The sequence below is a fragment of the Pezoporus wallicus genome, unplaced genomic scaffold (genome assembly GCF_028554395.1).
Source record: "Pezoporus wallicus isolate ANWC-B61680 ecotype Strahan unplaced genomic scaffold, APGP_CSIRO_Pwel_v1 contig_8488, whole genome shotgun sequence".
Lineage (NCBI taxonomy): Eukaryota > Metazoa > Chordata > Aves > Psittaciformes > Psittacidae > Pezoporus > Pezoporus wallicus.
In genome coordinates, this window is record NW_026641095.1 from 198,681 (window position 1) to 210,722 (window position 12,042).

The window sequence follows — 12,042 nt, forward strand, 5'->3', positions numbered from 1 at the left end:
CCCAAAGCTTTCAAGTGCATTATAATTAGATGGCCCAAAGGTTATGAGTCTTATTAAACAGATTCTCACATTCAGCCAGAATCCACCAGCAAGAGAAACAACTTCAAAATAACCTGAGAAGAAACACTGCTGCTGCTCCCTGTGCAGAGCATTCACCAGATTGCGACTTGCTCAGTGAACCTCAAGTCCAGACCGGAGCTCACCAGAAGGCTTTGGGGGAAGCTGCTGCTCAATGGCAGCAGCTTGTGCTGGTGCCTCCCTCTCCCACTTGCACCTCACAGCTTCCACACCTGCAGATGTGGCAGGTAAGAGATCAAAACGTACAACCACCAGATGAGAGGTGCTGGCAGCACATCAGGTAAGCTTTTAAGGTCCAGTATTTGATTTTAAGCACTCCTCCTCACTGTTACCGACTTTTGTCCTGCCGCTACCCCAGAAAACAGAACGATTCTTTCACGCTGTCACATAGCTGCCAAACGACAAAGTTTGCTCTGCTGGCCCCAGGAGCGAGTTCCTACGGGACAAGGAGGCACCACCGGCTCTGCCGAGCGCCGCTCCAAGGCACAAACCCTTCCTCCAGACCCCATGGCTCTGCGGCCATCAGCAGGGTGCCCCGGCTGCTCCAAGACGGGACCCCCCGCACCGAGACCGCGCGTCCCCGAACACAGCAGGGAAGGGGCCGGGGAGCCGGAGGGCCGCAACCCGCCCTCCCCGCGGGGCTCCCTCCTCACACCGAGGGCCCTCACAGCCCTTCCCGCCCGCGGGGCCCCAGCACGGGGGCGGGCCCTTTGTGCGGGCCAGGCCGAGCCCGCACTAGGCCGCAGTCCCGCCCGCTCCCACCAGCTGGATGGGCGGGGGGTGTCCGGCGGGGAAGGAGCGGCCGCACCGCCCGGCCCGGCCCCGCGCCCCTCACTCACCCCTCGGCACACAGCCGTGCGCGCAGGGAGCGCAGCGCGCATGCTCCGCGTTACGCAAAGCGCGCAGGCTGCGCCGCTTGCGGGCGCTGAGCGTAGGGCGAGGGACGGGCCCGAGCGGCGGCGGCGCCGCGTGACTCAGGTAACGCGGGCCCCGGCAGCCTCCGCCGCTCGCCGCCGGCCATGAGGGTACCGGTTGTGCGGTGCCTGCCGGGGCGGGAGGCGCGGGAGCGGGGCCTGGGGACGCCGGGGTGCGAGCTCCCGCCTCGCTTACCTTGGCGTGTGTCCCTGGAGGGAACCGGAGACCTCGGCACGGCGGTGGCGATGGGGGTCCCGCTTCGCAGCGGAGGGTGGCCGGGGGCTGTGTGTGGTGCGTGGGGCCCGGGACGCGGAGCGGGTTCGGGGTGTCACGGTGCTGCCTCTCGAGGAAGCTTCTTTTGCACAAGGCTCTATGGAGCTGTGGGGTCTTCCGAAGGTGGGGGCGAGCAGATGGGCTCGGAATCCCTCTTGTGAAACACCTGAGCTGATGGCTTTGGGGGCTTTAATCTCCGAGTGCAAGTTCTGAAGTATGGGAATAGGGGTTTTCCTGCTTAAATTCATGTGAAATTGGGGCAGACCCAGCCAACGTGCCAGCCCCTGGTTATGGTGGTTTGTTGTGGTGATTTATCGTGGTGTTTTCCAGCTTGGTTGATGTTCTGCTCAGGTTTTTGCTAGAAGCCTTTGTCAGAGGCGTTCATTTTAAGCGTCGTTGTCATGTGGAGCGGGGGTTCCTGCTCCTCCGACTTAGAAACAAATCGTTTCTATTTCAAGGTTCTTTTTTAAGAGAGCGAACTCATTACCAGTCATGTTCCCACTCGGATCTGGTTGCGGGAGGGAGTGAAATGAGTCTTGCTGCCAGGTCTGACACAGCCGATCCTCCACAGCCCCTCTGCTCTGGAGCCAGGCTGAGAGAGCTGGGCTGGGGCAGCCTGGAGAAGAGAAGGCTCCTGAAGGGCAGACCTGAGAGCAGCTCCAGTGCCTGAAGGCGCTGCAGGAAACCTGGAGAGGGGCTTGGGACAAGGGATGTAGGGACAGGCCAAGGGGAATGGCTTTAACCTGCCAGAGGGGAGACTGAGCTGAGCTCTTAGGCAGAAGCTCTTCCCTGTGAGGGTGCTGAGGCGCTGGCACAGGGTGCCCAGAGAAGCTGTGGCTGCCCCATCCCTGGCAGTGTTCAAGGCCAGGTTGGACACAGGGGCTTGGAGCAAGCTGCTCCAGTGGAAGGTGTCCCTGCCTGTGGCAGGGGTTGGAGCTGGGAGAGCTTTAAAGTCTTTTGAAACCCAAATCATTCCATGGTTATTTGATTTTAGGGCTCTGGCTTGGACCTTGGTAATGGTCCCCACAGTCTGAGTAGGAGACCAGGACTGGTTTAAGATCAAGCAGAAAAAACAGAAAGCTGTGGGCAAAACCAAGATGAGCTGAGAAACTCTGCAGGTTTCTGGCAGATCTGCTCTGGGGAGCCCCAGTTTCTACTGGTCCTTGGGGGTCTAGTGCAGTGTCCATCCTCTTCCTGCTATGTTTTGGTACAGCTTAAAACAAAAGGTCTCAGTCTCTAAATAGAAGTCATGCTGGGATGCTTGGTCATGGATGGGAAGTTGGGCATTAGTGGAGGTGAGATGTAGAATTAATAAGGAGTTATTGCAGTGTTTGATTTCTTTTTACTTTTATTTTCCAGTGAAAATGAAGAATTTCTATATTTTTATTGTTTTCCTGTTCATCCCGTGGAATTTTTCTGTGGCAAAATACAATGAGTTTGAGGATGGAGATGACATAATGGAATATGATGATAATGACTTTGCTGAATTTGAAGATGTTAATGAAGATGCAGTCACAGAGTCTCCTCAGAGGATCATCACTACAGAAGATGATGAAGAAGAAGCCACTGTGGAGCTGGAAGGTCAGGATGAGAATCAGGAAGACTTTGATGATGCAGATGCACAGGTAATGCCTCATCTCCTCCTGCATGTTTCCTGAAAGTATCTCTACAGCTTTCTTTCTCACCTTACCTTTTTGGGTTTCACTCACTGGGCTTTGGATTTTCATGCTGGTTGTGATTTTGCCCATTAGGAAGGTGATACCGAGAGCGAACCATATGATGATGAGGAGTTTGAAGGCTATGAAGAGAAACCAGATGCATCCCATAGCAAAAATAAAGACCCAATAACAATAGTTAACGTAGGTATAAATGTTGGTCCGCTTTCTCTTTGGTGTTTCATCACTTACTTTGCTAAGGCAGTATGACAGTAATGTCACTGGTGCACAAATTGGCACGTGAGAGAGTGTGTACAAGGCATCTGCTTATTCACTATTTAAAAGTGATCTTCATTCATGTACTATAGGTTCCTGCTCACCTTCAAAACAGCTGGGAGAGTTACTACATGGAGATCCTGATGGTAACAGGTCTTCTGGCATACATCATGAATTACATCATTGGGAAGAACAAAAACAACCGCCTGGCTCATGCATGGTTCAATACTCACAGGGAGCTGCTAGAAAGTAACTTTGCTCTTGTTGGTGAGTTCCATAATGACTGGGATCTGGTTTTAGTTTATGTGAGTAAAGCTGGGGTTAGGTGGGCATGTAGGCTCTAGGGAAGAGTATCCTTTTTTGTGCAGATGTGTGCTGGCACTAATGACAGCTCTCTGCCACACTTCCAGTGCTGAAATGAATTCTGGTGGTGTAGTATATTCTGGAACACCATGGTGATAATCCAGCAACAACTGAGCTCTGAGCCTGCTGAGGAGCTTTGCTGTTTAAAAATATGATTTTTAGAGTACAGTTCTCTTACACTGTTTTCTTCAGGGGATGATGGCACTAATAAAGAAGCTACAAGCACTGGGAAACTAAATCAGGAAAATGAACACATCTATAACTTGTGGTGCTCTGGAAGGGTGTGCTGTGAAGGAATGCTCATCCAGTTAAAGGTAGGGCTAAGAGAGTTCGTGGTACTGTTAATCTGTCACCAGTTTTCAGGCTCTAGAGGCTTTTCTATTCCAATGTGAGCAACGAGGAGTCCCAGCTTGACTCTTTGGCTCACATTCAGATACAGGGTTCTGAACGAGCACATGTGAAGGGGAGACTGGTCAGGCTAAAGAGCTGTGCAGGCCTGTATTCTGCCCACTAAAGCAGGTAAGAGTGGATGCTTACAGAAGGAATATAGAAACCAGAACTATAGCATAAACAGAGGGAAGCTGCCATTTAGAGGGACGTGAGTGTGTTGGAGGAATGACCCAACAGCAATTCTGAGGAGGTACAACACAAAGTCCTGCATCTGGGATGGAACAGCCTGACATGCTGGTTCAGCTCCTAACTTGAGGGAGCAAGGCCCTGAGAAACTTATCTAATACATCAATTGTCTTGCCTTTGAGCAGGAGAGCTGACTTCCAGACGGCCCTTCAAAGCTAAATTATTGTCTGAAAAGCATCTCTTTGTAACTGTCCTATCTTTCTGTGAGCCCCACTGCTCTCTGCCAATGAAGTGCTGCACTCAAGGTATACTCAGCTGTCTTCTTCTGTGTTTACAACTTGTGCTTTCAGTTCCTCAAGAGACAAGACCTCCTGAACGTTCTTGCACGCATGATGAGGCCAGCTTCTGACCAAGTGGTACGTGCTCAAACCTTTACCTGTAACACACTGCATTCCTGTGGCTCTGAGCTGCTGCTTTGGATTGTTCTTGGGACATACAAGTGAACTGCTGGGTATCTTTCTGTGGTAATTCCAAATCTCCCAGTTCAGTAACTGTTGAAATAATCCAAAAGAATCATTCATCAAATGAGCCTTATCTCTGCTCTTCTAGTCACTGTCATTACGCTGTAGCATTATACCACAACACTAAACAGAGCACTCAGTATAATTAAAAGCTAGTTTATTGTAAGACATACTGAGAAGCTTTAGATTAGCAACTTGAGCTGTCTATGGCCTCACTTAGTCTTTGCTGTCATGAATCAAAGTGTCAAACACTCAAGTCACAGAAGATGTAGGTCTCCATTTGGGCATTAGTCTGAAGACAGAATGCACAATATGAATCTGCTCAGGGCTAATCACATTCTGTCCCACAGCAAATAAAAGTAACCATGAATGATGAAGATATGGACACCTACGTGTTTGCTGTTGGGACAAGAAAAGCACTGGTGCGACTTCAGAAGGAAATGCAGGACCTGGTATGTATGTTCATATTGGGAATATGCACATGGTAAATAATTGGATGTAAGAACCTCTAAGCTGTAACGTATTTGTTTTCTTGGAAACAGCTGAAAACTGTTGGATTTAGTGTGTGGGGAAGAGAGGTTTTCATGTAATGGGTGAAAGTAATGCCACGAGACATCTGTGCTCATCAGCTGCTGTCAGAACTGCAGGAAAAGAGGCAGTTGAAAGCAGCTTACACCTCCCTTCTAGTGCTCATTTAGGAGGAGACTGAAGTATATTGTCAGGATCCACACGAGTGTACTTCACCTCATTTAATTTGCACGAATGGGTTTTCAAAGCTTGAAAAGCAAACTTAATTGGTGATATGTGATGTGAAAAGTTTGGGTCCGAGTCATCTGCTTTTTGTGATCTGAAATTAAAACTTTCCATATGTCCAAGCCCTGAAGCTTGCAAAGAATCCAGTGATAACAAGCCGTGGTTTGCTAATAATTGCTTCCTTCGTAACTCAGGAGCAGCAGTAAAGTGTGGTTGGTAGGATGTCAGTAGGTCTTGTTTTGTTGTCAAACAAAGTAAGCAAAAAGCAAAATGTCATGAGTAAAATGTCTTAACTTTGAGTATTAAATTGTTTTGTCTTTTTCTTTAAAGTAGTGACTATTGAAGAGAAATACTGCCTTAAAGACTATTGATGCTGCATGTTTGAAATGTCCCCAGCAGGACTGAGTGACAGTTAGCATATTCTTTGTGCACTAAACTGTCCCACTGTGCTGGAACAGGTCAGTCTGATAAGATACATACAAGCTTGTGTTTATTTCTTCCCCCTTGTTCTCTTTGAAATAGAGCGAGTTCTGCAGTGATAAACCCAAGTCTGGTGCAAGATACGGGCTTCCAGATTCACTGGCCATCTTGTCGGAGATGGGGGAGGTCACAGAGGGAATGATGGACGCCAAGGTAAGCCTGGGTGAATTAGAGTCATAGGATGGTTTGGGTTGGAAGGGACCCTAAAGATCATCCAGTTCCAGCCCCTTGAATTAGTACAAACCTTCAGCCTGTGCAAAAAAGTTCTAATCTTTATAGAATTGTAGAATCTCCTGTAAAGATCACAACAGGAGAGCCAAATCATCCCCATGGGATCTAGAGAAATCCAGACCTAAGGAAGCTTGAGGGCTGGAAGAGGGGTGTATTTCTCACATCTTTATCCCTTTTACTTAGCAACTGTTAGCCTAATCTGAACTGCAGACTTAAATCTGCCTTTCAAAGCCTGGAAGTCAGCTCCAACAGCCTGTTCGAAGGAGGGTGTTGATGGTGTGTCTGCAGGTCCTCAAAGCTGACCTGTTACCAAATGAACTGGAAAATCCCAAACAGGAGTTAGATATCCAATATTTGAGTTGCTGACATTAATTCAATGCATTGGGGCCCATTGTAGCAAAAGCTATAAATAAGGAAATGATAGTTTACATTTCAGTGTCATAGTGGCAAGCTGAGCACAGCAGTTTTCTGAGTGATGCGTAGACACTTTGGCAAACCCACATGGATCAGGGAGGCTGCAGAGGGATTGGTGTTGGAAAGAACTAACCCCACGTTCTCTTCCAGATGATACATTTCCTCACACACTATGCTGACAAGATCGAGTCCGTCCAATTCTCGGACCAGTTCTCCGGTCCAAAACTTATGCAAGAGTACGTATCTCTCCTCCCATAGCTACTGTAGCACTGAGCAAAATAGAGGCTGACAGACTTGTTTGCACTGTGAAGCCTGCTGGAATGCACACAAAGAGATTGGGAGCAGAGGTGAAACAGGTGAATAAACAGCACTCCCAATGCTTCCAAATGCTGCGTTAGTTTAGAAGATAAAGGTGCTGTATTGCCTTAATACTGATTTTTGTGTGCTGGTTCTGCTGTAGTTTAGGCGGCTACAAATTCCAGCTAACGCTTGGCAGCTCCAGTGTACACATGGAAAATGACTGAGTAACCCCACTGAAGATACACAGCCTGTTATAGTTTAAGGGCCAAGAAATAACACTGCAGGAGGAGAACTCGAGATGTTACCTCAGATGCTATTTGAATGAATTGAGAACTAGGTGTAAGCAAAGTCTGCAGTGTAAAAAACCCAACATGGGTTTTTTTCCTAACTGGTATTTATAGAAGGTCTGTAGAAATATAAATAACAGGGCAGCATGTGCAAAATTGCATGTCATTAAAAATACACAGACCTTTGTAGGGCTCTGACTATTGGGTTGGATGGTGCTGTTTGTTAATGCCTTCTCAGTGCTTTTGAGTAAAATACTTTAAGTTTGCAACTTAAATTTGGGTTACAGCAGGCTTTTAATCCTGTTTATTTTATAGAATCATAGAACAATTAAAAAGGACCTTAAGATCATCCCGTTCCAACCCCCATGCAATGGGCAGGGAATCCTCACCCTACACTATGTTGCCTAAGGCTCTGTCCAGCCTGGCCTTGAATGCTGCCAGGGATGGAGCATTTACCATTTCTTTTGGCAACCTGAGCCAGCGCCTCGCCACACTCACAGGGAAGAACTTCTGCCTTAGATCTAACCTGAACTTCCCCTGTTTCAGTTTGAACCCATCACCCCTTGTCCTAACACTCCAGTCCCTGATGAAGAGTCCCTCTTCAGCATCGTTGTAGCCCCCTTCAGACACTGGAAGCTGCTCTGAGGTCTCCACACAGCTTCTCTTCTCCAGGGTGAACAGCCCCAGTGTTCTCAGCCTGGCTCCATATGGAAGCTGCTCCAGCCCCTGATCATCCTCGTGGCCTCCTCGTGACTTGCTCCAACAAGTAGTTTGCAAGTTTCCCTTGGTTCCTGACAAGGTTTTCCCTATCTGTGTCAGGTATTTTGTATGCCCCTATTTTTCTTCACTCATTTCTGCCACTTTTTCCTTTCTTACCAGGGAGGGGCAGCTTACAAAACTGCCTGAAACCAAGAAGACACTTCTGTTTACATTTAATGGTAAGAGAACTGGTGTACAAGTGGGTATGTGTACCTGGGGGGTGCTGTGCTTTATCTGTGCAAGACATATGCTCGCTTCTGGCATCTGTGGAAGACAACATATGACCTGTGACTTCAGTGCATGTAACGGGTCATTGACTGATTAACCAGTAAACAGAAGGCAGTGATAACACTAGGGAGTGAGCAGCACCTGAATCTTGCTATTATTGATCTTAGAATCAACCACATTGGAAAAGACCTTTAAGGTCATCAAGTCCAGCCTTTCCCCAGTCCTGCCAAGGCCACCACTAACCCGTGGCACTGAAGGCCTCATCACCAGGGATGGTGACTCCAGCACTGCCCTGGGCAGCCTCAGCACCCTTTGGGGAAGAAATTGTTCCTAATACCCTGGTGGTTGCATCAGGTCATCATTACTCTTAAGCCATGGGCCTTGCAGTTTGAACTTGCACAGAGCTACTTGATTGCCCCTAGTTTGAAATAAAACCAGCCTCGTGGGAGTCTGTTCTCAAAGGCAAAGCTCATGTCAGAGCCTGAATTCAATCCTTATTTTGTATTCTGTGCTAATAAAACTAAGGAGGATTGTGTGGGGTAAAATGTGCCTGTCACTGTGTGAGGAATCTAAGTTTGATCTCTGAAAATAAACTCTTTTAGTTATTTCAGAGAATCATTTAGGTTGGAAGAGACCTTTATGATGGAGTCCAACCATTATCCCAGTCACTATGCCCCAAGCCTGTAGTATTACATGGAGTTGTTGTGACCTAAGTGCAGGACCCAGCACTGAGCCTTGTTACCCTTCCTAAAGTGTAGTGGAAGCACATCTTTTGTGAATGGTGTGAGCAATAAGGAAAGGGCATTATAACAAGTAGAAAGATCCTTTCAATCTCTCTGAATTAACAAGAAACGCTTTTATTTCAGTGCCTGGTTCAGGCAACACTTCCCCAAAGGACATGGAGTCTTTGCTGCCCCTGATGAGCATGGTTATCTACTGTATTGACAAAGCGAAGAAGTTCCGTCTGAACAGAGAGGTAAGTGGTATCTATTTTCCTGTCTTCTGAATATTGTATGAAATTGCCACTATTACCATTGGATCCCAAATCTTAATATGTGGAGCTTTCTATCTCTAATGTGACTACCAGAGAGATTGCATACTGCTCATGGGGAAATCCATATGAACTGCATTTCCTTCTCTCTGTCAAAAGGGTAAACAAAAAGCTGACAAGAACAGGGCTCGTGTGGAAGAGAACTTCCTTAAGCTGACTCACGTGCAAAGGCAGGAGGCTGCTCAGTCCCGTCGAGAGGAGAAGAAACGGGCAGAGAAGGAGAGAATCATGAACGAAGAGGATCCTGAAAAGCAGCGGAGGCTGGAGGTGAGGTGGATTTTCAGGTTGTTACATCGGCCTGTAGCTTGTATCCTGGGCTGCCTGTAGGTACAGCAGCAACACCCACCTCTGATCCTGTAGGATCTTTGTGGGAAGGCAGAGAGCTTCCAGGGTATGTGCTGGTGCTTTCCTGAAACATGTGAAGGCTCCTGGTGAGGAGCCAGCTCACGTGGTTAGAGATGTGAACGCATGTGCTGGTCAGCTCTCCTGAAGTGATCAGCCTGCTCTTGGATTGCTGCTGTTCATTCACATCTCTTTGTCCTCACCTGCAGGAAGCAGCTTTGCGGCGTGAGCAGAAGAAGCTTGAGAAGAAGCAGATGAAGATGAAGCAGATCAAAGTGAAAGCAATGTGACTCCATGGGGAGCAATGTCTCAGTGCCACCTGCAGAATTGGAATCTACAGGGTACAAAGATCTACTTAACTCCATAATCCTACACTTTGAACACTAATAGCCATTAAGAGAAATGTTCCTTGGCATTGGTGTTACTTATTTAAGTATTCCAGCAACATGCAGGTGTATGTAGAGATCTTTGTCTCGGCAGTTTTACTCCAGGTGGTACATTTGCTACTTGTCTAAGAAAAAAAATTGCAATAGTCTTGAATGCTCTTTGTCATTTGTTCTTTAAAACCAGAAGGCTGTAAAGTCCTCTGGTTTTACCTGTCCACATGTGCTGGTAACATACTCATGCTTTGGTTTTAAACTTTGGGTTTAGTTCTTGGGAGGGAAGGGGGGGAACTTTAGGGGAGGAAAACTGCACAAGAAACTGTGCATTTATTTGCATCAAGCTTGTAAAGGCACAAAACTTAGAGCCTTCCATACACAGTATGGATTCTTCAGGGATTTCAGCCCAGTAGAATAGAAGTGCTTTTTGTTTTCTATGTTTTTTACAACCAAGGGACTGAAACAGTATTAGGTCACCTGTGGGCATGATGTGTAAACCAGATGGGTTAGAGAGGAGGGAATGGGCTATGTGAACAGTTTCCTACTTGTGGTTTTGAAGGCCACAAGTACAATGTGAAGTGTGTAATGTCAACGTGGTGTTTCTTCAGGAGCATGTGGTGAGTTAGCAGCTTCAACAAGCTTTCCTTGAGCATTTTCAACTATACAAGTTTGCCTCAAACCCGCCTGATTTCAGCAGCTGCTGCCTAGTTCCCTTCTGCCAGAGCTAGATTCAGTGAATAACTGCAACTGCCAATTTCCCCAAGCAAGTAAAAACGTTTTGGGGGTATGTGAATCCGCTTCAATGATCACTTCAGGTTTTGAAGCTAAATGGGGAGCATGAAGTGAATGCCCCAGTGCAAGCACTTTGCTGAGAGAGCCCTGCATTTTATAAATGCTTCCTGTCTAGAAGGTGTTTTATTGTTGCTTGTAACAGACTTTACACAGTTTTGTGGGGAAAACAGGATCTTGCATTTTCTTGTTGAATACTGTGTGCAAACTTGGTTCAGAGGCAATAAGAATGAGCTGCTGTTGAAACAGCAACTGCTTAAATTTCGTCCAGCATGGGCTACTTCACACTGAATTAAATGCAAATGTCTGTAACCTGATACATGCAAATACATTAATTTTATAATGGTTGGTAAAATTATTTAAAACCAAAACTAATGTAGATGATGTGAAATTTTAGCACTATTTAGCTTTAAAGATGACTACAGCATTGTTCCACAACGGTCTTGGAAAGGTAATGCTGGTTTGTGCTCTTTAAGTGGACAGCTTTCCTGAAGTCCCATATGTCTGTGGGCTGTGGCAGCTAATTTTGTACTATGAACATTGAAACGAACAATCTAATGAAGAGTAAAAAGAGAACTGAAACACTCCCCCTGCCTGCTCTGCTCGGCTGGACTCTGTGTTCCTTCCATCCCATAGGATCGCAAAGCCTGGTGGTTCTGTCCACCTGGGAGCTGCTCCCTGTGCGGGTGGTGGGTGCTGGGGAAGGGCACAGAGCCCTTGAGGCCAGATCACAGAATCCACCGGGCTGGAAAAGACCTTTAATAGCAATCAAGTCCAACCGTTCCCAGCACTGCCAAGGCCACCACTGCCCCATGGCACTGAGGCCTCGTCTCCACGCTGTGTGAACCCTTGCAGGGACGGTGACTTCAGCCCTGCCCTGGGCAGCCTGTTCCAATGCCTGAGCACCCTCTGGGGCAGGAATTGTTCCTCAGCTCCATCTAAACCTGCCCTGGTGCAGCTTGAGGCCGGTTCCTCTTGTCCCATCCCTTGTTCCTTGGGAGCAGAGCCCAGCCCCTCCTGGCTCCATCCTCCTCTCAGGCAGTTGTAGGCAGTGATCAGGTCCCCCCCAGGTCCCTCAGCCCTTCCCCATCACATTTGTGCTCCAGGCCCTGCACCAGCTCCATTGCCCTTCTCTGGCCCCGCTCCAGCACCTCAATGTCTCTCTTGTAGTGAGGGGCCCAGAGCTGAACACAGGACTTGAGGTGAGGCCTCACCAGTGCCCAGTGCAGGGGCACAATCCCTGCCTGGCCCTGCTGCCGCACTGCTGCTGGTACAGGCCAGGATGCTGGGGGCTTCTTGGCTGCATCCCCAGGTCTCTGCCACAAGCATTTTCCAGCCACTCTCTCGCTAAGCCTGGAACGCCGCAGGGGG

At 47.9% G+C, this 12,042-nt stretch overlaps 1 protein-coding gene across 1 annotated transcript; it reads left to right on the forward strand.

The window, feature by feature from the left end:
• Positions 1-937: 937 nt before the first annotated feature.
• CCDC47 (coiled-coil domain containing 47) lies at positions 938-11,258 on the forward strand. The gene is made up of 13 exons (XM_057421991.1): positions 938-1,056; positions 2,626-2,891; positions 3,018-3,125; positions 3,290-3,464; positions 3,753-3,874; positions 4,487-4,552; positions 5,008-5,109; positions 5,933-6,043; positions 6,686-6,771; positions 8,002-8,060; positions 8,976-9,085; positions 9,260-9,427; positions 9,712-11,258. Exons 2-13 carry the CDS (start codon positions 2,631-2,633, stop codon positions 9,790-9,792), a joined length of 1,449 nt encoding a protein of 482 aa, XP_057277974.1. The 5' UTR covers positions 938-1,056; positions 2,626-2,630; the 3' UTR covers positions 9,793-11,258.
• The last annotated feature ends 784 nt before the right edge of the window (positions 11,259-12,042 follow it).